This window comes from Podarcis vaucheri, assembly GCF_965113315.1.
Source record: "Podarcis vaucheri genome assembly, chromosome: 1".
In the NCBI taxonomy this organism is placed as follows: domain Eukaryota; kingdom Metazoa; phylum Chordata; class Lepidosauria; order Squamata; family Lacertidae; genus Podarcis; species Podarcis vaucheri.
The window spans coordinates 88,782,421-88,808,419 of NC_138759.1; the positions used below are offsets into that span (position 1 = coordinate 88,782,421).

At 45.4% G+C, this 25,999-nt stretch overlaps 1 protein-coding gene across 2 annotated transcripts in view; it reads right to left on the reverse strand.

The window, feature by feature from the left end:
- Window positions 1–1,541: 1,541 nt before the first annotated feature.
- The window catches only part of VIL1 (villin 1), a 30,677-nt gene continuing 6,219 nt past the window's right edge, over window positions 1,542–25,999 (reverse strand). The window contains exons 2-21 of one of the 2 annotated variants that reach the window (XM_082237795.1): window positions 25,810–25,959; window positions 21,801–21,906; window positions 20,492–20,566; window positions 18,207–18,403; window positions 15,661–15,769; window positions 14,830–14,940; window positions 13,933–14,135; window positions 12,958–13,036; window positions 12,504–12,602; window positions 11,074–11,227; window positions 9,625–9,725; window positions 8,337–8,474; window positions 7,837–7,995; window positions 6,494–6,673; window positions 6,170–6,315; window positions 4,975–5,119; window positions 3,939–4,127; window positions 3,430–3,498; window positions 2,461–2,598; window positions 1,542–1,725 (exon numbers count right to left, since the gene is read on the reverse strand). In XM_082237795.1, the coding sequence (XP_082093921.1) occupies window positions 1,612–1,725; window positions 2,461–2,598; window positions 3,430–3,498; window positions 3,939–4,127; window positions 4,975–5,119; window positions 6,170–6,315; window positions 6,494–6,673; window positions 7,837–7,995; window positions 8,337–8,474; window positions 9,625–9,725; window positions 11,074–11,227; window positions 12,504–12,602; window positions 12,958–13,036; window positions 13,933–14,135; window positions 14,830–14,940; window positions 15,661–15,769; window positions 18,207–18,403; window positions 20,492–20,566; window positions 21,801–21,906; window positions 25,810–25,943 (2,646 nt within the window). In that variant the 5' untranslated portion in view covers window positions 25,944–25,959 and the 3' untranslated portion in view covers window positions 1,542–1,611. Of the gene's footprint in view, window positions 1,726–2,460; window positions 2,599–3,429; window positions 3,499–3,938; window positions 4,128–4,974; window positions 5,120–6,169; window positions 6,316–6,493; window positions 6,674–7,836; window positions 7,996–8,336; window positions 8,475–9,624; window positions 9,726–11,073; window positions 11,228–12,503; window positions 12,603–12,957; window positions 13,037–13,932; window positions 14,136–14,829; window positions 14,941–15,660; window positions 15,770–18,206; window positions 18,404–20,491; window positions 20,567–21,800; window positions 21,912–25,809; window positions 25,960–25,999 lie in introns of those variants that run through there. The other variant, XM_082237796.1, reaches the window with a different exon arrangement.

A 25,999-nucleotide genomic window follows, 5' to 3' on the forward strand; every position in this document is an offset into this window, starting at 1 on the left:
GAGTTACATTCTTCCCCTCCCTCTGCAGTGCATTGCACACCCTCAGAATATGCTTGAGAGGGTTGGGTGGTTCTCAGATTTCACTGCTGTTTATTGTTGTTGTAGTTGATACTCTAAATTTATGGCCGCCTATTTTTATGATTCTTCAAAACGTATTCCATTCCTTGGGGTTTGTATCCAACACAGCTGGTTTGTTAGTACAGCAGGCTTCCGCTTGCGTAATGGACTTTTCCCCTCCTCTCCCCTCTAGCCCCCCCGCGGACCCTCAAAATCTGCTCCAGAGGGTTGGAGGACTCTCAGAGCAGATTTTGAGAGCATATGGGGAGAGGAGAGGAAGGAGAAGTCCTGCTTGCATAAAAGCTTTTGATACAGTCCCTAGTGTGCTTGGCTTAGTTTCATTTGAAGCGTAAATCTATTAGAGAAGATACGTTTCGAAAAGCCATTTTGATCCATAGAGGAAAGAAATATGCATTAGAAAGCTGAGTTTCTCAGAAAGTCACCAGGCCATCAAATGTGCAGTTGTTCTTGCATTTCCCTTCAGAGAAATGAAGCACTACTTCTGCCAGTATGGAATAGGTATAAACCATTCTCTGAACAAAGTCTAGCTCCTTGAGACACAACAGCAACTGCCTGGGGAAAATCCATCCTAGTTCTGCTTTTGTCCTGTAAGGTAAGGTATGGTAAGTCGCTTCTCAAGTGGGGACAGGTCCTCATTTTGAAGACCTATGTATCTGCATTATAAAATGCATATGGTAAGCCCTATGGAATACTTTTCATTAAGGAAACTTCAGCTTGATCTTCTACTCATTGCTTAAAGCCTGATAAATGGAAGTAACTGCAGTTGCTAGTCCTGTTGTCAGCATTTTCATGTGTGATTATTGAATAATGGGAATTTGCAGTCATGAATTTTCTACAAAATTTATTTGAATTGCCTATGATTAGCCCTAGCCCACTAAATGTGATCAAAAACCACACTTCTGTGTGCAGGTGAATTGGAATTCACTCTGCACTTCTGGGTTCAGAGAAAAACAATGGAAAGTGGTGTGTATGTAAAGAAACAATTTAAAATTGTGTGGAAATGTAGTTTCACAGGGGCAGGGTAGGGGGACTCCTCCCTATAGTATAATACTGGGGTTGGTAAAACAAAACTGCAGAAATTTGTCAACACTGAGCATACATAATGTAGATCTTAGTGATGTCATTGCAGATATATTGGGGAAAACAATGTGGAAGTGCCAAATTTTATTCAGAAATTCAGAGAAGGCAAGATCAAGGGGGAAATGGGGTGATCAGCTACAAGACAGCCTGGTGTTGGTGACTCACTAGAATAAATCACTACCTTGTTTCTTAGGTGGAGAAAGATGATACTCAAGTGGGCAGACACAAGTTTAAAGGCTCCCTTTTCCTGCCTGGGCTGCCCTGTGTTTCTGGTAACTCAGAATTTGACCACCTGTAGGGTTAATGAATAAAATCCCCTTTGTTGCTGCATATAATCCAGTGGCAGAAAATGCTTGATTGTTCATTCTGGGACACTCCAAACAAACTTGGAATTATTTTTATTTTAAGTAAAAATATCCACTTTGAGGCAATGACAGCAGAAAGTTTACATTTTTAGAAAAGTCCTTTTTCCTTCTTGAGAGTCTGTTGCTTCCATTGAGGAAGGGCAGCAAAGTTTTGTCGGGACATTCCAAAGACAGCAAGAAAATCTTCATCTGATATGTAGTCCTATGGGATGGGGGGAAAGGGCAAGGATGAGAGAGAGCGCAAGTCCAATCATAAAGGTAACACACTGTAGTGAAAACACTACATCCAGATTTCCTGAGTATTTGGGGGCACAGCTTGATAACACTCAGACAAGATGGCATGCTCAGAAGTCGTCTAAGGAAACTGGAGATTGTTCTGTATTTTCCTCAAGTTGTTGCCACTTTATGCTGGTTCAGAATGAATGAACAGTGGGAGCTTTTCAGCTAACTTTTTACACCAGTGCACAAATTAGCACTGGCACAAATTTTCTTCCTCCTCCTTCTCCCACACAATCTCCAAATCAGCTCTGGAGGATCGGGGGAACCACCAGAACAGATTAGGGGGGAAACACATGGGGAAAAGAGGGAGGGAATGTTCCATCTCTCACTCACAAATCCTTGTGCTGATGGTCTCCCAGCCTTAACACTATCTTGAATACAACCTAATATTAATTGGGGCAGATGGGGATGGCTTTGGAAAGGAACTGTGCATATCAAATGCTTCAGCACATTAGCAAGCTTTTATTCCTACACCCATTAGATGTTTGTAGCCCTGATTTAGCATACGCTAGCCTATTCTGTATCTGGATTTGGTGATGTGAGATTAAGCTGTGCCAAGATCTGCATACACCACCACTTTGAGCTCTTTGGAGGAAAGGCAGGATATAAATGCAATAAATAAACAGGAGAAATGTGAATGCAGCCCTGGGATTCTCACCTCCTTCCTGCTGGGGTTTACATCGCTGGGTAGTTCCTCTGCAGACACATTCATCAATTTCTCCAGAGGGTAGGTTGACATTGAGATACTACCCAAGGTTGTGTTGGCAGTGAAAACTGTTTTTGCATCAAGTATTTCCTGAAAGAGAAATTGGAAGGGGGAATACCCAAAGCTCAAATGTGTCTTGTATCTATTTAAACAAGAGTTGAGGCAAGGCTTTTTTTCAGCCTCAGCAGAATTCAGTTCCGGCACCCCTCAGGTGGGCGCCATTGCCATTATGGGAGAACAAGGGAGGTGTTCGTGGTGAGTTCCAACACCTCTTTTTATAGAAAAATAGCACTGAGTTGAGGGAAGGTAAATTGGCATTGTAAACTGAACTGTTTTAGATCAATAAATGCATTTATTGATCTAAAATGCAGTATTGTGTGTTCTGGTACACTTTGTAAGAAAGGAGTTTAAAAATTCTAGCGCCATCCAGAGGAATAATGGTAGAGTTGGAAGGGACATGTTGGTCTGTTGCAGCAGAAATAGTCTAGTACACAATCACTTGTGCCATAATGCTCTTGTCTTTAAGGTGCCGCAAGAAGGTCAGTCACTACAACATCAGAGGAACAGTGAGGGAGGTGGAGAGGGCAATGTTCTTTACAAGCAGTTAACCTCATCCTTAAAGAGGAATGCAACTCCGTTGCTCCTCAGCTGTTACCATACTTACTATCCCTCTAAAGGGAAGTTTTTCTGGAGTAAGTATTGCAGCCTTTTATACTGAAATAACTTTAAAAGAAGGCCTTACATCCCCCAATCAGATAGTACAGGCATGAAAAGCTACACAGCAGTTACTGCTATAAAATGAACTTGAGTCCTATTGTTCCTGGTTTCCTATGAATTAAATGGCAACTGTGCCACCTGCACTTGTATATGATCAAACACGTGTTCTCCCTGCTTTCTATCCCACTCTTCAGTAATACTTACAGAAGTGATCTGGCCAAGGTTGTCCTCATCTACAAGTTCAGCTTTTAACTCTTCATAGGATTTCTTCTCCTGCATGAAGATAGACCACAAAAACCCTGGGAGTTACCAGACTACCCACACACATGAACATTTTGATTTGACTGAAGGCTAGAGAGTTAAAATAGGATTCCTTAAAGAGAAGTCTGCTGAATCTTAAGCCTGGTAACCTATGTGCTCATCATCATTTGAGGATACAGACAGTCTGGATGTACCTAGCTACACTTCAGCATGTTGAAAGTTCATGAAAGCTAATTCTGATGAAAATCTGTAGGTGGGGTGGGTAACATGCTTCCAGCTCCCATCGTCTCCAGTCCACCTGGCCAAAGGTCAAGGATGATGGGAAAGTAATGTTTTCTACACATTTCAAACATGTCTTTGAATTCACATGGGATTAACCTTTGTTGCACGACGTGGTGTTCTCAGCTGCCTTTTGTTAGACCTGAAAGAATAAGGGCCACTAGGTCACTTACTGTCCCTTTGAGGGGGTCCCATGCTAGGAACCAGCCAGTGAATGTCGGAGGCTCAAAGCCTTGCTTCACAATCACAATGGGAGTGTCAAGGTCACGTCCACCCGGGTGAGTTCGCAGGTACTCCTGCACCGTTACGGCTGCTGCCTCCTTCTCAGCCTCATTTGCATCTTTGCCGATCCAGAAGTAAACCTGGCCGGAGAAAAAGCTCTTATGAATGGAAGCGGACATGCAGCTCATGTGCTGGGAGCTGGATCAAAAGGGAGAAAGGTTCAGGGAATTCTGCCCTTGCGTTTGTGTTTGCCTGTGTATATCTCTCAACTGTAGACTTAAAGCTTCTGTGGCAGACCATAACCCCCTAAACCTTAGGGAACCCTAGCTAACAGTTTCTAGAGGGGTAGTGGTCATATTCATTTCTTACCCCCAAAACAACAAAATTGTGGCACTTTAAAGGCTAACCAGTTGGTTAAGACAAGGTTTCGTGGACTATACAGTGGTGCCCCGCAAGACGAATGCCTCGCTAGACGAAAGGGTTTTCCGTTTTTCGATGCACTTCGCAAGACGAATTTCCCTATGGGCTTGCTTCGCAAGACGAAAACATCTTGCTATTTTTTTCGCTCCCCCCCCTTTTTCTAAGCCGCTAAGCCGCTAATAGCCTTTTAGCCGCTAAGCCTTTAATAGCCGCTAAACCGCTAATAGCGCTAATCCGCTAAGCCGCTAATAGGGTTGTTTCACAAGACGAAAAAACCACTAGACGAAGAGACTCGCGGAACGGATTATTTTCGTCTTGCGAGGCACCACTGTAGTTCACATCATCAGCTGCATGGAGTGTTAATATTGCACAGTAATTATATCAGATGAGAAGTGTGTGTGCACGAACAAAGCTGTAAAGAAATTCCAGCGTGCAATATTAGCCATGAAAGTAAAATTCAATAGCATTATTACGGGGGGGGGGGGGGACATTCATTGCCAATGTGCTTCATTGAGCAGCAAATGCTTCCTCTCCCTATTCATTCTTCACCCCCCACCTCAGACCCACCTGGTCCCAGGCATCCAGTAGGAACACATCATCTTCTTCCAAGTCATCTTGAGTAAAATTTGTGATCTCCATGGCAAGGAAGCGCCCCGTCTTATTGGAGCACTGAAAGAGCCGAGGTGTGATGGCAATTGTTTCCTCCTGTAATCTGCACAAAAAGAGGGAGAGAGACAGGCCAGGTGGCAGGTCAGCTCCCTATTTCCACACAAGCACATGGAGAAAAAGCCATATATCCAGCTTTTCTACCAGGCCACATCAGATGCAGCCGTTCTCAACCTGTGGGTCCCCAGATGTTGTTGGACTACAACTCCCATCATCCTTGAGCTCTGGCCGTGGGGTGATGGGAGTTGTAGTTCAACATCATCTGGGAACCCACAGGTTGAGAAAGGCTGGATTGGAGCAATCTAGAGTAGAGAAGCAGCCAGAAAGGGTGTGCGAGGGCTTCATTTCCCTCTGAAACTCCTTGCCACTTGCCTCTAAAATAACCACCCTCTGCAAGTGGATTTGGAGGGAGGGAAACTGACACTTGAGGTTTTCTCACACATGCCTTAAAAAGCCACCAGAGTCTTCCGATTTTGAGTGGAGATGGAGGCTGTGGCTTCTTCCATCCAATTCAGACTTTGGCATTAGGAGAGTAAGGATTGGCGTGTAAGAGTGCATTGCCTAGGCAGGACCGGCCCTGCCATTAGCCAGTGTGAAGTAGCCGTTTCAGGCAATGGAGGCTGGGAGAGATGGCAACCACACTAAGAAAATTTAACTATAAAACCCCCAAATTTGGAATCATGTTCCAAACCTGTACCAAAGGTTTGCACGTCTTTTACAGCAAAATCCCAGCATTTTGCAGCACGCCATAAACTGAGCAATTGATACATCAAACACAGGCTTCATGCTTTATATTAACTATGAACCACAAATCGGTGCCAAACTGGTGGAGTTCTAGCCCCCCTGAGTGGAAGCCTCAGTAGCAGCTATGCTGCCTTGTTGGTGGCCTGGGCTGGTTGGCTTCCTTGCCTCACAGTATTCTGCAACCAGCATGCCTGGAAAGGGCCCCTTGCCCAAGTGATCAGCTGTAAGGTAGTCAGTGGAGGCCATGCATTCTGGTAGCCATGGTGTGCACACATCTGTTGCTCTGATGATGTGATGCAGGCAGCTAGCACTGCCCTTGCAGAGCAGCACTTGCCCAGGTGCCAGATATTACCTTTTGTTGTTGGCATACTGGGACTTCCCGCCTAGTGCAATCCAGAACTCCGCAGGCTCCTGTCCTTCTGCGATCACTGCTTTCTCGGTCTTGGAGATCAGGTCAGCCACACTCCTGGCCATCTCCCTCTCATCCCCACTGCAACCCTGCAGGAAGGAAAACCAGACTGTGGTGTGGGGGTTGGGGGTTGGGTCAGCCTTTCAATTAACTAAATTCCACTCCCTCTTCCAAAGCTGAGGATGTTTGTTCAGGATCACACTTGCTAGTGCCCTCAGCCTCCAAATCATCCACCAGCTGTGCACTTCTCCCGGAAAGGATGCCTACCTTCCCATACCAGAGGTAGCAGCAACTCTGAGTCTTGAGGATAAAGACATCGTTGGAATTGAGGGAGGAGGCCTGGGGAGGCACCTCAAAGGCCTTGGTGTTGAACTCGTTGGTCCCATGCACCTGGAAAAGGCGGATGGTGGGCACTGGAGCTGTGCTGCCAGCTCGGGAGGTACCACCCTAGGTGTAAGGAGGAAGGGGGAAAAGAATTTAGACAGCTATAAGAGTCCAGGCATCACTCCAGGCTTCTAGGGCTTGGATACTACAAGAGCAAGAGAAATTATGCAAAATTCATGCACACTTTCTGAATGGGTGCTGTGTTGAGGAATTCCACAGCCTCTCAGCCATGCTTCTATAGAGCATGAGCATCACTGCACTCCAAAGCCCAGTGCACTGGTTATATCATCCCAAATAAAGGTCATAGAACTGCATGAAAGCAAGATCTATTCGTTAAGCCTCAACCCTCCCCCAGAGACATAAACTATTTTGTACAAGCTTTGTCCCATCCATTATTTCACCTTCCACTGCAGAACTATAGGAACTGGTCCCAAAAGGCCCCTTTCCTGACACAGATGAGGTCAGGTCACTCTGTGACTGACGCATTCTAGGTTCCCCTTTGCCTTGATAGCTTCCCATTCCGCAGTAGCCTTTTCTGCCACTGGAACTTAAACCCGCTGCTCCTTGTCCTGTTCAGGGCATGGAACGAATGGGATATTTTCCCCTCCCCTTTCTGAAATCTGACAGGAGGGTCACATCCGCTCAATATACAAAGCGCCGCCACCAAAGGAAAAGGGATGAGGAAGCGGTAGAGTGCTCCACCACAAGCAGCTTACAAAGTGGCAACAAGAATACAGCCTGTCATAAAACTCCCTTGAAGTGGTGTAACTCCAGATTAGGAAGCTTTGAGACCAAAAGGCATGTGAAGTGGGAAAGATGGGTTTTGATTTCCCAGTGGGCTTTTAATATTATTATTTAAAGCCCCTCTGGGATCTCAGATTTCGATTGGAGAAGTGCTGCTGGTAGAGCAAATGTTCACTTCTCTGTGATTTTCCTAGTCTAAATTGCTCCCCAATCCCCAAAACTATGATTATCTCCACTGGGGGAGGGGAAACAAGGAAACCTGTATTGTGCCTGTTACCCCCCCCCAAAAAAAAATACCTACTTGGATGCGAAACCTAAATCCTCCTTAGAACTATTGTTCTGATCAAAATTAGAGCCACCACTGGATACTCTAATGTTCTCTTTGGATTTCCTGTTTCGTATCTGTTTTGCTCCCCATTGTACAGCTGGGAAATGGAAAGGGAGGCAATTTTAACCACCGAGTCTGTCCCTCTTGTGCTCACCGAATACACCACCATGCGTCCCTTGAAGATGGCCATAAGATGAGCAGGCTCCTTGCCCATGGTCACTCGCACCTGCACAGGTTCACCATTATACTGTTGGTCCAGAATGACAGCCTGGTAAGCAGAGGCAGTGATCTCATCGGGGCTGGCGTGGCGACCCTGGAAAGCAGCAACAGAGTAGGCTGACTTAAAAGGCTGGGGTACAGTTCCAACTGTCTCTCAGCTACAATTCAATGGAGAAAGGACTTCAAAACTCATGACAGTGTTGTGAGCAATGGAACACAGCATCTTACAACAGAATCCAGTGGCATCTTTAGGGTCCTGAGAACTTCAGACTCCTTTGGAAAGGCAAATTCCTAGTACTTGTTGTTGTTGTTCTGAACATGCAAATGGTTTCTACTGCTCCTTGGTGACATGTAGAAGGTCTTCTCTCTCCATCTCCTTGGCCTATACTCTGCTTCCTTTGCCGTAATCCCTCCTGCCCACCTCCACCTGCTCACCTGCCAAATGTAGATCATGTAGTGCATTTTACTGGAGACTAGATACTTGTAGAGGATAAGGTAGCAGTCGCCGCTGTAGAAATGACCAAGCCAGCGACCCTCCACTGGTACCAGTTCCAAGTCCTCAATTCGCCAGACCTGTCAAGGCAAGTGGAACATGAGCAACAGGGTAGTAGTAGACATTCAAGGGGTAGGCAGGGGTTGGTGGGTGGAGGTTTCCTCAGTATAGCCAGGAATATAGTGCTTGGCAAAGTTAGCTCAGTTAGCAGTTAGGTCCATCATAACTGGACACTGCAGATTCTGAGATTTCCTTGGAGAAAACAGGAGGGCAAATGGAAGTGTGAGCAAGCCCCTAGAGTAGTGGTGTATATCTGAATTTCTCAACTCTGTACATTTGGGGTGATGGTGGAAGGAAATGTGGCACTGGATACAGAATTCAGCCTTCTAAGGAACTCGATTCACATTTAAAACACCACCAAAGCATCACTTTTCAAGTCCTTATGGCTATGGTGATATGCTTCAACTTTACTGTGTGATGCCTTGTGAAGTCCCAGAGAAAGAGGTAGTGATGAAGAAGATGGTCCTCAGTTCCCTTAGGTTCCTGCTGATGTTGTCCTTACAGGGTCTGTGGTGAGCCCAGGGCAAAGACCTTCCCGAGCCTACAAACCTAAGGAGCACCAAAGCATACCCCACAGCCCTACTAAAGTTATAATTGAATGGTATTGAATTTATATCCCACCCTTCCTCTCAAAGGTGTCCAGGGCCTTATGTTATGTGGCATTCATGCTGCTGTTCCCCAACTAGCCAAGTCACTGGCACTGGATATAATTTCGCAGCTTGTCCTCCTTTCAGAAAGGCAAATTTGGACAGCTGTAACCAAAGAGATTTTCAGTCCTTTTGTTGCCACAGGTTCAAAAGTGTGGCTAGTTTGGGGCTGGTCCTGCCAGATTTATTGCAGTTGCTCACCTTTAACTCCAGCTCTACTTTCATAATGCTAGCATGGCAATTCATTTTGCATTTTTGCAGAGCTGAGGCCAAGAGGAAGCCTTTGAGATAGACCTCTCTTGTGCTCTTGTGTCTCACAACAGGTTATCCCACTAAACTCAAAGCCAAAAGGGGGTGGGGACTTGGGTGGGCCTGGTTCTTACCCAGGGCTTTTCCCCCCCAGCCGAAACTCTCCTGAGCTCAGTTCTGGCACCTCTCAGGTGGGCACCATTGCCATTACAAGAGAACAAGCATGTGGTGATTTCTGGCACCTCTTTTTCTAGAAAAATGGCACTGTCCTCACCTCTACTTCTCCAGAGCCGTCATCCACCATCTTGTGCAGGGCAGCCATCTCCGGCTTGGCATGGAGAGTGGTGGCATCAAACTTCACTTGCTCTACTTTGGCTGTTGGGCAGCCAGGGAAGAAAGTAGGTAGGTTTGGTCTTAACCAGCACATCTGCATCTGAGGGACCGTGTGGCCTCAAGGATGGGCAATTACAAGCTAAAGAATAAACTTTGATGGGATGGATGGAAACTGCATGTGTTACTCCTACAGGAAGGAGGCACCACCATGTATGGTTTCCACAGCAGAAAGCAGAGGATAGCAACCCACATGCTTATAAAACCCAACATTTGGGATTCTGCTGAGAACTGCCCTGGGTTTGTCAGATGCAGGGCAGTATGCAAATTTTAACAACAGCAGCAACAACGACGTTTCATTCTAAAGGTGTGTTTGTTCATATACAACACAGACCCTCAGCAGCTCTTGTCAAGGATGCTGCCAATATTAAGGAGAGGGTTCACAATAAATGCTTCCTTCAACCCACATTCAAGGCCACAATTACCCAGTGTGGTGCTCTCCCATCATTCCTAACTATTACCGGCCATTCATTGTGCACCTTGTGGATGGCAGGAACTGGAACCCCACAGCTAGAGGGCACCATGTTGGTTACCACTGCACTAGACCTCCATAGTGGGGGTTTTGTGTGTGTGTAAACAAGAATGAGTCTGGCAGAACTTTAGCTCCAGAATTCCCAGAACGGTTTCACAACCAATTCCTCTTCCCAAACGACTCTGGGAACTGCACCTCTGTGAGGGGAAGAGGGGTCGAATAAAAACAACTCTAAGCAGCCTTAATGAACTACAGTTCCCAGGATCCTCGGTGAAAAGCCATGACTCTCAAAGTGTATAATAGTGTTTTTAAGGTATTGTGCAGATATGGCCCATATTAACTATGTACAGTGGTACCTCAGGTTAAGAACTTAATTCATTCCAGAGGTCCATTCTTAACCTGAAACGGTTCTTAACCCGAGGCGTGCTTTCGCTAATGGGGCCTCCTGCTGCTGCTGCGCCACTGGTGTGTGATTTCCATTCTTATCCTGGGGCAAAGTTCTTAACCTGGAGCAACCACTTCCTGGTTAGTAGAGTTTGTAACCTGAAATGTCTGCAACCTGAAGCGTCTGTAACCTGAGGTACCACTGTACTTAAGTACATATTTAACTGTGGATTTTCAATTTTCTTTGCAAATTGAAACTGTGGGTTTTCTAATTTCTTTGCAAATTGATACAGAAACAGGAGAGAATGCATTGAGGAATGAACACAGAAACTGAAACAGAACAGACTGATCTGTCTTTTCACAAAAGAGACAGGCCAAAACAACATTCTTTCCCACCTCTTCTTGTGGGGCCCATACCTGTCAGAAGCAGCCTCTAAACCATCAGCTCCACTAAGTTGATCAGGCTTCAGCACTTACCTATTTTCCCAACAGTGTTGGTCTTGCCAAAGCCAGTGCTTTGATGGGGGAGAGTCCATTTCTGAAAGAGCTGCCTAAAGACAGCAGATTCAGAACCGTCATTTTCAGTCTCCACGCTGGTGCTGGGTGGGTAGTTCTTTGCCTTCATGTAACCCTGAGATGACAAGGAGAAGACCAGAACAGAGCAACTTTCACAACAAGGTGAGGAAGGACTCCACAGAGACTTCATTAAACAGAGCATATTTGGAAGTATCCTAGACTATCACCCTCAACAGGCCCAGTGTTATCTCTTTAACACCTGGGGCCTGCAACAAAAAATGATAAGTGTATTCCTCGCCTACTATAACAGCAGTGCTCATGTACATGGTGCCAGCCAGCCAGCCAGCAATGCCCCCGGTAGAACGCTCCATCCCATCCCTCTGCCACCAGTTTTCTTTTTCAACTAACACTCAGCATTCTGTGGTTACTGAGCATGCTTGGTCCTCATTGGTCAGGATGTGGTTTTTTTGTGGGGGGAGTGCTGCCTCTTACATTTTGTTGTTTTTTAAAGCTCTATTTTGTTGTATGGTAGCTTCCTCTTGTTTCTCATTAGTCCTGTTGGCCCTCACCACCTGCTTTGGCTATTAGAGGGGCTAAAGATGGCTTTGGGTTCATCCAGGCTTTATGCTCTTACATTAACTTAGGCTAAAAAGGAAACAATGTAGAACACAAACTAGCTTGAGCTCCAGTCTTTTGCACCCCTGATTTCTAGTGTAGCAGATGCAATGCGAGACAGAATTGCTGCATTTTTAAATACTGTATATTCTTCAAACTGGAAAATGGAAGGTCTAAAAAAAAAGAAGCATGAGTTTGCTTGTTTTTTTTGTTTTTGTTTTTTTGTTTGCAAATGGTGTCCTGTTGAATAATATCCACCAAGAATTTACCGTAATTTATATGATTTATTGGGGCATTTGTCTGCATTGGTACAGTCATTTTTTTCTGTTGACGGAACATTAAACAAAGGACTGGTGGAAGAATTCCTTCCCAGAATTTGCTATCCATGATTTTGCTTTGCTTCATTATAAGGACTGTGATTAAATTTTTTTTTTTAAGCCTGTAAAGTTTTTTCTGTTTTATATACTTGTTTCCCTGATACCCTCCTTAAGCCTATGAAATGGATGAGGCTAAAAGGAAGACAGGCAAGTAGGCAGAAGGTAATATCCAAGCCCTGGTCCAAAATCCAGACAGAGAATCTAAATGAGCTGGTAGCATTCATGTTAGTCAAGATCTGGAATCATGGAGCCAAAAATGGTTTTGATCCCTTGAAATGGCAGGAGAGAGAGTGGAGGCACTTTGTTCCAGTATCTCCAAGAAGTTATGGAACATTGCTAAAGGTCCTTGCCCAGATATGAAACTGTATGGGCTCAGCTTTGCCTTATCCTCTCACTTACCAGGGCCCGTGTCATCGCTTGCCGCTTCTCCTCCTTGCTTGAATTCCTACCCTTCCACACAAAGATCTTCACACCACCTTGGTCCAAGATGAAGCAGTCCTGAAAGGAGACAAAACAAGATCCAGTTGTTTCATTACAAAGAAGCTGTTTAGGCCAGTATAGCCTTCTTCCATTACCAGGCTCTCTCTTACAGCATAGGTGGGTAGCCAGTAATCCTCTAGATGTTGATGGACTCCAGCTCTCATCAACCTCAGCCACCATGGTCAGTGGTCAGGGATGATGGGCATTGTAGTCCAGCAACATCTGGAAGGCCACAGTCTCACTAGGCAGAACGGCTACAACTGTGTTAGATGACATTGGAATAATGTCTCCTCTGGTCTTCCCTTCTCTCCAACCCCCAACCTACGCTTTAAGCTTGTCATGGTGCAACCAATCCCCCAGGGATGAGTCTTACCTCATTCTTGAGAAGGTCCTGGGTGAGGGGCTGGATGGCAACTTCTTGGATAAGAAGGTTCCCTTCTATCTCAGAGACTCTGGGAGAGGAACAAGAGGGTAGTCATGGGACCAGCTCTCCAAAGTGATGTTGCTAGTCTACACTCTGGGATGAAGATTATGCAAAACTATAATGGTCTTAAAAGCTAAAAATCAGGACTGGGCCTATTCAATATATAAAACCTTGCAGAATTCAGTTTTCTAGAGAACCTCACAGCCAGTTCAGTTAACATAAAAGTGGGGTGGAAAATAATGATAAATTACTCCTGCTTCTTTTTTTCTGTATTTCTCCTATGATATCTGAAGCAGAACGTCTGCATCTCACCTGCAGTGACATCACTGAACCCCAAATTGCCTTGGCGCATTCACACGCTAATTTTAAAAAGGGGAGGAAGAGCCAGGAAACTAGGAGGATATTTTCTTACCTTCATGGTTACAAGGAAATATTTGAAAATGGGGGCAGTGTTGGCCAAAACAGCCCAAAAGCCAAGGTGCCCAACTGTAGGGTCTCCTTCCCTTTTGAGATTTATCTCTAGTTTATTTTCTTTCCTTCATAGTTCCAGGCTCCTGCCCTATTCCTGATCTCCCATTGTCCCTCCTCATACATCCCTTCTGGATGCCTTTTGCTGTCGCAGTTCTTTCCAAATCACTTTGAATCCACAAGAAAAAACCCAAACATGGCAAACAGAATTGTACTCATTAAGGAAGGTTACACAGGTGCTCTCAGGAGCAGTATTGATCCCATGAACAGAATAAATGGAACATTTGCTTTCTTGACCAGTGTGTGTACTTCCATCAGAGGCTTTCTCTCCCACATTCCCCTGTTCCTGTATCCATCAAAGAGATGTTTGCTCCTCTCTCCCGCAGCAATGCATCTTTCCACACAACCTCTTTGCCTCACCATAGTCCCCACTGCCACACACCCAATGTCACTCACTGGTAGAGCTTGAGAGAAGATTTCAGCTTCTGGTCCACTACGGCATCTGGGATGGCAGGCTGAATGTTCCTCTTCTCCCCCAGCACATACTCCATGATCTTCATGAGAATAGGAGATGCAGCTTCGTCCTCCCCATCCACCACACCTACCTGCGCTCGACCCCCACGCTCCCGGTCACGAATGTCCTTGGCTAGGGTCATCCCCTGCAGGAAATACAACCACAAGCCAAGGTCAGGGGGTGGCAGGAGGAAGCCTGAATGGCATTAGAAGAATGAGAAAACCCACAAATAAGAGCATGGTGGGTGTGAACAAGAAACCCCATGCAGGATCAGGCCTAAGGCTTATCTAGTCCAGCATTCTAGTCTCACTTCAGCTATCACCCAATTCATTTATTTCCCTTTTTGTCTTAGCCAACTCAGACACAGAACCTAACACCTTGAAGCACCTTGTAGTCATGAATTATTCCTACCACCCTTCCTAGGAAGGGGAGATATACTAAAAAGAATGATGCTCAACAGCCATTTTAATACGCTGGATTTATTAATGGCTGCTGAACTACATGGAACTATGAGCTGATCATCACACAGTGAATCCATCAATGTAATATAATCCCAAGGCTATTAGGAAGGCCATTCAGTGTCTTTAGCATGTCCCACCACTCGGTTGTTATATGATAAGTTGGTGGCTTCACTTGATCCTGATTCTCCCGTTTCCTCCCAATCCATATATTTTTTTTGGTCAGCAAAACAACCCTCCTTTTCTTACAATAGAAATGTTACATTTGGATTTCAAATGTCAGATGTCCCACCCAAGAAAGGACAGGCACCAAAACCCTCCTTTGCACAACTCCCGTCTCTCCTGCTTCCCCACTTCCACCACCCATGGCAGACTTTGCACCTTCAGTCGCTCCAGGCGGTTGCTCTCTGGACCGTTCCATTGGATGATGAGCTTCCCCAGGTCTAGCAGAAACACATCGCCCAAGTTGAAACTGCTCCAACTCAGCTCCACCTTTGCAAGAGGGGAAAAAAACAGCTGGTGGGAAAACCTATGTGAGTTTACTGAAAGACAGTCATACCTGGATTCTATCAGTCTGGGGACCTCACACAAGATGATCCCTGTTGGATCAGGCCAAAAACCACATCTAGATCTCATTATGGCCAACCAGATGCCCGTGGAAAATCTGGGAGCAGTGCAAGATATATGCACAAGCTAAGGAAGCTACAGATCAGGGCCTCAGATTGCAAAGGACCTCTAAATAATAAAAAAATATACATATTTATTTCATAGATTGTTGGCTTGCTGTTTGTTGGTTTGTAAATATAAAAGTTATTTCCATTTCCACTGTGCTTTCTATTAAAAGAATACCTATAGTAATACAGGTGCAGAAACAGGATGGGCCGCCCCTGCCAGCAGCACACCGCCTCCAACAGTGGAAGTAGAAACATAGCCACTGTGGCTTCAGTAGCCACTGATGACCTCCACAAGCACATCATTAAAAGTGCATCTACTGTACTACTCCAACAAGAGGTCAAAAGCACTGCAAAATGTTTGATTTTTGTAAGATCTGAGTGTGCCTTCATGGGCTGCAACACTGTGATGAACCTTGTCTTCATGATCACCCACAAGTGTTCAAAGACCCCAGTGTCTAGATCTGACAGTTTTACCAGGCGCTAAGCTACCAGCCCTGGCCAGCCCTTTCCCAACATTGCCAGCCCATCTTTGACCCACCTCTCCTGCCATCACATTCTTCTTGCCCTTGACGTGCAGCAGGCGTCGTACATTGTACGTGTTGGTCTCCACGTGCTTCATGCCAGAAGCCACTCCACCCTTCTTATAGCTGCAGAGGAGAGGCAGGGTCAGGGTCTGGACTGTGGAGGAGAGCACCAACATTCCCAAACAGCTAAGTCATCAGCTGCAGACACACTATGCATCTAAGGCACATATAAAGCACACAACATCCCCCAAGGAATCCTGGGAAGTGTAGATCATTATGGGTGCTGGGCATTGCAGCTCTGTGAGGGTTAAATTACAGCTCCCAGGATTCTTAGGGGGAAGCCACGTGATTTAATATAGAGTGTGTATGCAGACCTCCCATAGAAGAAAGGGTTGACTTCTACCCAGTATGCCTCATAGAAGCATGGGGCAGAAAGGGGCGGGGGAAGACCTTCTGCCTTCCACAGCCACTCTGCTTTAGTTTTTCCAGAGCCTCTGATGTTAAGAACATTACGTTAGCTACAACACACATTTCAGGCCCTTAAATGGACAGACCTCTGTGGGGTGGAGGGCAACCTTCTGCTGAGCATTACATTCCCCCAAGTGTAATCTGTTGGGGGCTGCATATCAGCAGTGGGCATAGCTGAAGCCAAATGTGGGTTGGGACACCCCCACACACATTTAACTCCTCTTTGCTACTTGCATGAAACTAGGACTGAGGACCTCATGAAATTGGACCACAGGCTTACAAGTTTCCTACCGCTCCTATAAGGTGTCAACTTTAGACATTTTTTGTCCCCAAAGCAAAAACCAAAATGATGCCCTTTGCTTTGGAACCCATTTTTAAATTTTATTATATGTAGTCCTGGTTCAAACATAAGATGACGAGCCCCACATATCTTCAGGGTCCCATTCCTCTCCCCCACCTGCCCTGGCTCTCCTTCATATGCAAGGGGGGAAAGATTGAAAGCTTCAATTGCTGGTTTTGAACAAACCTCAGTTTATGTCTGCAGTTGGGACATATGGTTTATTTGCACTGTGGTTAGTTCAAACAAACCTAGATCAGAAACTACAGTTACATCCTCATTTGAGCTCCCTAGCAGTTAGAATAAACAACAGTTTTCCAAGTTTAGAATAACATGAAACTATGGCTTATTCAAAACCAAAAAAGGAAGCTTTCATTAACCTCTTACATACAAGGAGCAGAGGGCAACATACAAGGCCAAGTCTCACTGTGGTTCTTTTTTAATGCTAAACAAGGAGCGGCAAATCTCTTTCAGCTGAAGTCTGAAGTTGGTCACCCCTCCAGTGACATGTGCCAGTGAGAAGTGTGGTCAAAGCACACTTGCCACACGTACACACAGAGAGACCCACCATGCAAGCAGGGACATACACTCACATGCCCGGCAGAGGGGAAGAGACACACATACGGTATATTCAGGAAGGCAGGCAGGCAAATTTACTCAGCAGATGGAGGTCACACACGCAGGCAATCACGCCCACACTTTCAAGTAGACAGTCACATACAATTCACAGAGGAAGAACAGGCAGGATTGCTAAACCATGGTTAGTGTCATGTCCTCTGAACCTGGCCACACAGAGAAGAAAGGTAGTGCAATGGAACCCTCTCTGGAATCTGCCACTTTGAAACAACCATAGGCGCCGACTCCATGGGGCTTGAGGGGGCTTGAGCCCCCTCAAAAAAATTTTGGGGGGGGCTCAGCCCCCCCAATAATCTCGGGCGCCCTTCCAGCAGAGCGCCGCCGCCGTCCCCCGCCTCCTCCCCACCTGCTCCCTCGCCAGCCAGCCAGCCAGCTGCGCGCCCTAGCCGGAGAGCCCCGGCCGTCCCCCGCGAGATTAGGGAATCCCCGGGGGCGGGGGCTCCTGCCTCTAGCCCCAGGTTTCCCGCATATCAGCTGTTCCGGAGCTGATTAATAGGCAGCAGCACGCTCTCCCCTATTCGCTCACGAGGGGGCGGCGCCACTTTATTTGCATATTCATGAGCTTATTTGCATATTCATGAGCTTATTTGCATTTCACGAGCTTTCCCGGGCCCCCCCCAATATTTTTTATAAGTCCGCGTCCCTGGAAACAACTACTTTGTAGTAAGGACAGCACTGTTTCTGTCCCTGACTGTTTTTGCTTTTGACCATTTATCTCCAGTTCCTCCCAGCTGCCCCTTTTCCTCCAGCTGCTCACTTTAGGGAAATAGATTGCTTTGTGCTAGGCTGCCTGCAGGGATTCGTCAAAATCTGCTGGGCTTCATTCCCCAGCACTATCACTGAACTGGCTCTAAGCCCTGTCCCCTCGGCCCACATGGCCCCACCCAGATATCCAGATTTTTTATTTATTTCAAGAGTTGTCAAGTACCTATAGGAAACACTGGAAGGGCTGGTGTGTTTCTAAACACACAGTGGACATGTACCGGAGGAGCCATTGCCAATTGAGACTACCTAGCATGTGTCTCAGGCACAACACATAAAAATGTAAAGTGGCTCAAAGAATAAGAAGCTGTCATTGCCTGGATCAGCCACCAGAAGGCAATAAGGAGCATTACATACATTAGCCCCTGTTTGAAGTAGCTCCGGAAGGCGTCACTTTCGTAGCCCTGGACCTCACGATGCTGTACGGCTACTCCTCCCAGGTAGTCATCCATCTGGGTAGTGTAGATGGCAGCTGAGCCCTGCTCATCCTGAGATGATGAACTGCCCAGCCAGAAGTGGACGTCGTAGGTGAAGTTGTTCCCAGTCTTATGCGTCTAGTTGGAAAATTGAAGCTGGTTAGCAGGCCCACCAAAATTGCAGAGACCTCTCTGTCCTATGGCGCTCAGTCAATGCCACAATGCTGGGCATTTTGATTCACACACTCAGCTCTCCAAGTCCACCTACTAGAAAGGAGCATTGACTCAGATCTCTACTCTCAAACACAAAAGAGTTTCCGCATGCATGGGCGGATCAGTATCACTATCCTATCCCCGGATCTGTGCTGAAAGTAAAAGCAATGGGGAAAGCAGCTAATTCTAAAACAAAAGCAAAAACATTAAGAAAAGTCACGCTGTGACATTTCAAGGCCAGAAAGCAAGCAGACATCTTTGAGGATGGAGCTGTTCTGTTCTCTTAGAAACCTTGCAATGTTTATCCTCCTTCTATAACATATATCACACAGTTATGAAACTATACGTGTTTGTATGTCTTTTTATATGTTTGTTTGTCTTTAAAAACTTTGTAAAACCAATAAAAATTTTTATAAAAAAATATAACATATATCACACAGAGGAGCAGGGTTCTTGCAAGGAGTTCTGCTTTGATCTACCCACTCAGGTCATTCATCTACCCATGCCTTATCCTCATATCCAAACCGTATGCCATTATCCAGTTATCCAGAATACGTGCAGTACGACGATACAGGTGTTCACAAACAGGCAGGGCATGAGAACAGAGAAGGGTTGGGAATGGGAGGGTAGGATGTGAAATACTGTATTATTTATTGTTTTATATTGACCCTACCTTTTGACCAAAACCAGCTTTCAAGGCAGCTTCCAATACGCAGAAATGCAAGAACAGCAATTAAAAAAACATGAAATTAAGTGACTGTGTTAAAGCAGCTAATATAAAAACAGCTCTGAAATGAAGCAAGCTTTAAAATAGATCAGCAACAAAATAAAAAATACTTAGGATTTTATGTATCACTTGAGAATGAAGTGTACTTTATCTTGTTATCCCTAAACTGAGAAGGAGTGACGCTTAAGCCCACCTTATTATAAGATCATGGCAGAATGGAACTGGCAATGTTTTCATTCAGAGCTCCATGTCTTTTCTTACCTACCATGCGACATCAGCTCTCAAAAGGTATTTAAACCACCTGACTCTCCAACTAGGGTAATAACTGGTCCTGTTTATTAAATCAATAAAGTGGGTAATTGTTTAAAACCCCAAACTTGCCTTGCTTATGCTAATAGGTGATATTTGAGAGGTAAGCAAAGCCATTGCAACAGATGCTGAACAAATGAATACAGCAAACCCAGACATTTTTGGATGCACAAAGTGGCGTGAATCACTGGCAACTGAATATGACTTTAACGCTGGTCATGGGACAGTGTTAGGGGAATGGCCATAGGGATAAAGCACCTGCTTTGCCTGCAAAAAGTCACAGGTTCAATCCCTGCCATCTTCAAGCAGGGATGGGAAAGATCCCTTGTTTGAAACCCTGGAGAGCCACTGCCAGTCAACATCAACAATATTTAGCTAGATGGACCATTGGTCTGACTCAATATAAAGCGGCTTCCTGCGCCCTCTAACGCACCTAAGGCAGCAGACTACTGGTAGTTTAGAGGAGGCCGGGAAAGGAATCATTGCTATCCTCTTACAGAAGAGAATGGTTAGTGAGTGGCAGAGGGGGTTGCTGCTGCTGTTCCCCAGCATCTGCTGCCTGAGATGGTCACTTTGCCCAATGGTAGGGCCAGCCCTGGTCTGAAGGCACATAATGCGGTCCTAATGCTGAAGACAGCCCATCTCTGGAAGCCGCTCCTGACTTCAAAAATTACGTATTAATGTTGTTGCTGCTGTTGTTAAAATCTAAGTAATAGCAACTTAGTGCGGCCTTTAGGGTGGTAGCCTACTGTATACGTAAGTTTGACAGGACTGGAGTCCATTTACTCCTAGCCACATAGAGCCTTCCCTTGAAGTATCCTTCTTTGGCCTCATCATGCTCCATGGTGCACCTCCCATACTTTACATGAGGCAAGTTCCCGCTTTTTTCTTGGGCTGAGCCTTGTCCTTTTCTCCAGCTGTTTTGTCCCATCAAGCGTAGTGACACAAAGGCCTCCACCATTCTTAATTCCTCTTACCGAGAGAATGATATAAGCATCTCCTTCGTAGAAGTTCCCATATGTTTTTGGTGGAATAGGCACCATCTCCATATTCTGGAAGGGAAGGGGGGTGGGGTGGAATTAGCTGGAATTATATACAGTACTAAAGATCATCACACACCCTTGTGTTGTGTAAAGAACATTCTTCCTGCCTTTATCTTCATTTTTAAACATTTGTCCTGCCTTCCTTCCTTCAATAGCCTATTTTTTACCAAGTCCCATCACTTTACTTTTTTTTAGTTTTGCCAAATCCCATCACCTCAGTCTTCTGAGGACAGGCCATAGCTCAGGGTAGAACCACAGATGAAGAGAAACAATAATTATCAGGATCAAAGAACAGGAGGGGAAGGGGGGGATTAACCCTATCCTCCCCTGTTGCAGTCTTGATGAAAATCCATCATCCAAAACTGCTATTTGCATTGGGAGGAAATCCCCCCAATTATGGCCAGCTGTGACACCTTCTTGTGCCCCAGCTCAGCTGGTGGAGGCTTCCCAGTGCTTACAGCAGCTTCTGGATCAGGGAGTATTTGGGTTTGGGACCATGGCTGTAAGTGAAAGGATTAACCCCCTCTCCCCTTGTGTGATCCTAATGCTGACCAGCCTCTCCCATAGCTGCTACTTCGTGCACATCAATTGCATTTATATAATTAATATCAATCTAGTTTGGCCCTCAGAATAGGAGATTCAATACAAGGACTCTGCAACACTGAGCTGGGAGTCTAGAGCAGGGCTAGGAAACCTTTTGCAGCCTGAGGGCCACAGCTGTTGCCAGTTGTGGGGAGGGCCAGAGACAAAAACTGGGTGGAGCAACAAATTTGTTTTTTCCTTTGCTAGTTTCTACACATTCACACAGACACACACCCCGCCTTTCCTCCCCACCATGACAGGGACTGAAGGCTCCATATAGAACCACATATCCATACACCCCTTTGTATCCTCCACACAGGCAAGGAAGCAGCATTATTCGAGTTCAAGAACACATTCCAGCCAGGCAAAAACACTCAGGATGCAGAGCAGAACCAGTGAGTAGTGTGGCCCATGGAGAGTTCTGAGGCCAGGTAGAGAAGCCATGGGGGCTACATTTGGCCCCCCAGGCCTGACATCCCCCCCCCCCACTCCTGATCTAGAGTGAATTGTGTTTCAGCTTCCCCTCTTTCTCCTTTAAAAGGCAGGAGATCCCAGGAGAAGATGGAATCATGGGAAGAGAAGAAACACATACCGAGACATGCCTCCAAATGCTGGTCTCTTTCTCACCTTTATACTACCACATACTTAAACAAACACTCACCTCAATTCTCCATATCTGGAGTCCGGGTGTGGTTTTGTTCAGAGTCCTGGTCACTTTGGCACTAAGCTCTGCTGACATGGTGATGGTCAATGTTTTGTGGGGGGATCTGCCCTTAGGAATGGGAAAGTTCATTAGCAATGTAGCCAGGTTACAACCAACCAGTGTTTAAATATTGCAGAAGAATGGTCTATGCTCGGACCCCAAACTTCACATCGCTACTCCCCACCTCCACATTAATGTTGTTAAGAAAACCAGACTATTACTCCTTGCATTCATTCAGATTGCATTCCTAAAAGTTTGCTAAAGGGGAAGTATTAAGATGGTTCACACTGCTGTGCTTTAGGACTTTGCTCAACCTGAGCTGCTAGAGAACTCCTAGATCTAATTTCTCCTCGCAATAATTTAGAGCGGAACTAACCAGTTGGTAGCTAGCTTAAAGGAAACTAGACATTTTAACTACCATGCAGATGAACTGAGATCTTGTGATGTCTGTGTCAAAAGCCCAAGGGCTTTGCTTAAGTCAAACTAATTCAGCTCTTGCCAAAAGACTTGTTATTACAACGTTATTATTACCAAAAACATTGTTTGGGTTCACTCAAATGAAAGGTAAAGATTTTTACAGCTGGTGGGAAATCAGCCTTAAACCTGTGTCTCCTGAATGAGTAATTATGTATGTACACACATGCTTTCAACATTGCCAAGGATGTCACAGCTGATTTCCTTTAAGTTTATTTCCTATTTCCAGAAGACAGAGTGAGAGAACAAGTGAGTAGGTGTAGGAACAGAAACATTGGAAGTTACTGAGTAAGATATTTGGTCCATCTAGCTCAGTATTGTCAACACTGACCAGAAGCAGCTCTCTGAGCGACATGGAGATGGTGGGAACTGAGCCGAAGAGTATGTGAGAGAACGGTTGAGGGAGAGAGGGCATGAGCCCCAGCCCCCTTCATCCCCACAGTGAGTAGGATGGAGCCATGTGTCCTACTTTACACAGTAAAGAGTTATCATCTGAGGACAGGCCAGTCCAAGCCCAGTTTAAAGAGAAATAATCTCCAGAAGGGACAGCAGAATTGGACCTTGAAGTTGCCCATCCAAAGTGAGCACCTGGATGACAGACATACTAAGCAGGCACACACAGGTCACCTGATCAAAGTCTTCTCCAATATGGTGAGATGTACTTTATTTCAATTTAAATTGTAGTAATGGTTTCTAAATTTGAATCTATGCACATGAATTAACCTATGCAAATCTTAGGGAAACTGGTGCCCTGGGAAAACAATTTGCTGCGATTCAAACCTAAACCTGCCTCTCATAACAAAATACATGCCCAGCTCTCCAGCTCCTCTTCACTTGAGCTCCAGGTATTTTCCTAGTCAGCTAAGTTTGGCTTTTAAGGGGTGAAAAAGGCAGCAGTCACTTTCCACAGACCAGCTCAGGATATTAGGGAGTGCAGTGCAGTCTAGCTCAGGCACGTAAATCATAAAGTCCATAGAGGTGATGCACACCTGTAATTTCTCTGCCTGGTGCTAAAATCTGAATGCTTATCGGCAATTTATAGCAGGCCTGTACGCATGCAGGCAGAAATGCAGAAAAGCCATTGGACATATCATTGGTCACAGAAGTCAGCTTCTGAAAGAATCTTAAGATTTGCTTAAGGGGAAAGCAGCTTTCAAAACCTTAAGATTGCAGAGCTATGCTTGGAACTATGTTGGAAAAAATGCTATGAAGATTAGAAGTTAGAAAATCGACTGAATTAGATTTTTAAGGGTCATTGCGGAAGAGGACTTCTGTGTGGGTTCCTTGCTCCTCTTCATGATTAGCAAAAGCAAAATAAATTATGTAAAACAAAACAAAACCCAACATTTTGCATAATTCAGCTTTCATCAGAATTTGGGATATCTTGGTTCAAACCCTTTTTATTTTTTTAAGTGCTATGCATGCAGACAGCTCTGGATTTGAGAACTTGAGAAGGCTTGGAAAAGGGATTTCCATTTATCCCTTCACTCTACATCACTGCCACAGATTTCACTTCCAGGCAATGGGTTTTAAGATGAATATGTTAAATTGGGCAATGAACATGAAACGTGATTTCAGGTTTGCAGGAAGGGGCCATAGCTCAATGGCAGCACACATGGCTTGCGAACCAAATGCCTGGCAGTCTCCGGTTGGAGTCTCAAAGAGCAGAGCTTAGAAAGACTTGCCTAAGACCAGGAATCCTTATGCTCTCTACAGTAGATGATGATGAGCTGCAGCTCCCATCAGCACCAGTCAGCATGGCCAGTGACCAAAGGTGATGGGAGGTGCAACATCTGAAGGACCACAAGTTTCCAATCCTGGCACAGCAAATACAGGCCTAGATGGGCCAATGGTTTGATCAGGTATAAGGCAGATTTGTGTTTTTATCAATTAATTGATTGCATTTTTTATCCCTGTTCCATTAAAAGGAGCTGAGAGGGATATGTAATAAAAGTTTAAAAACAACAGAATCCAGTCAAAATAATTGAAATACTAACACAAGTACCTCAACATTTAAAAAACTATAGCACAATCACAAAACCAGCATTAGGATCATAGAACTGTAGAATTGGAAGGGACCCCAAGGGTCATCTAGTCCAACCCCCTGCAATGCAGGAATCCATAGCAGTCCCTGGGTGGGCTTGAACCACCAACCTTCTGGTTAACAGCCAGACACAATTAGCATGCCTTCATTCTGCTAAGGCTTAAGTAAACAGATGCATCTTTAACTGATGCTTAAATGTTAAACAAGGAGGAGAACCACAGCTCTAAGGGGAGGAGAGTGCCATAGTCAGGGTGCCACAGTGAAGAAGGCTCTGCCATGTGTCTTTAAGATAGGCAGGGGAAAGCATATCAGAGATTAATCCTAGCAAGGCACATGAGTGAGAGCTTCTCTTGCCTATCTTAAAGACTAGATCCGCTGATATAGAGGCACTCCTGTGGGTACTTGGGCCTTGAGCCATTTAAAGCTTCGCAAGCTAATACAAAGCCTTGAATTGGGCCCAGTAGCTCACAGGCAGCCATTGGTGCCTTTCTAGGATCAATGTCTTATGTTCCCGTTTTGCTGCTCAACAACTGGGCACTCTCATGCAGTTCTTCACATTTCTTCAGCAATTTGCTCTGGATCCACAATGCCCCCTGGTTCCTATTAACACTTTTAAAAACTGAACTGATCAGAATCACACTTTCTGAAATAATATGAGACTGAAACACCGCCACCCTTCAAAATCCACACTTTCCCAAATTTTGTAATGCAGTTCTCCAGCGTTTACCCAAATGTGTGCTAGGGGGAAATGAGCATAAAAATGAATATATTAGTGGAAATAAGATACAAGAAGGCATTACGTTAGGGGAAATTAGTTGCAAAAACAATGTGCACATTGGTGAAAACTGCATGTAAAAATGTGTTTCTTAGGAGAAATTCGCACAAAAATGCTGAATAATTTTTATGAGGATTTTTTTAAAGCACAAATTGCTGCAGAAATGTGAAGAACCAAATTTAATTTCCCCTAAAATGTTCCCACTCCCCCCCCCCAGTCTTCACAACTCTAACCTCATGCAGTGTGTCCATAGAAAAATGAGTTCAGTCCAAGCAGGAGGCATAAGCATCATTTTTGCCTCAGGAGAAACCTTGAAATTGGGGTCCTGGACCCTAGCTTCACTATAAAGGCTCAGAACCTCTTCTCGCCCCTCAGAAACCTGAAATCATTTTACAAGAAAAGCCACCCAGACTAAGCAGGGGTGGGGTGGGGAGGAGGCTGCTTGCTATCTTCTCCTAGGATAGCCTTCTTCAAGCTGGTGCTCTCCTCGTCTTTTAGACTACAGCTGCCATCCGCTTTCGCCTGCACATTCTGCTACCCCCAAAGATCTAGAAGGCATCAGCCTGGAGAAGGCTGCTCTGGGCAAGACAATGCTGACATGAAGCTGAGGGCTAGAGCAAGGACAGATGGGAGTCCAAAGCAGGCCCTGGATCTCCCCGGAACCACCTCCTTACCTTTGCTGCGGTGTCTGTTTGGTGGGCACACAGCACCTTGGAGACGGACTGTGCCTGAACAGAGCAAGCAGCGGGGTGACCTTTGGACCCTCCTTCCCTCGGCACGGAATGCCATCGCCACCTGCCTTCGCCATATAAGGGCAATTGTGTCTAAGAACGGAAGAATGGCAGAGTGAGCCCAAGGTCCTTT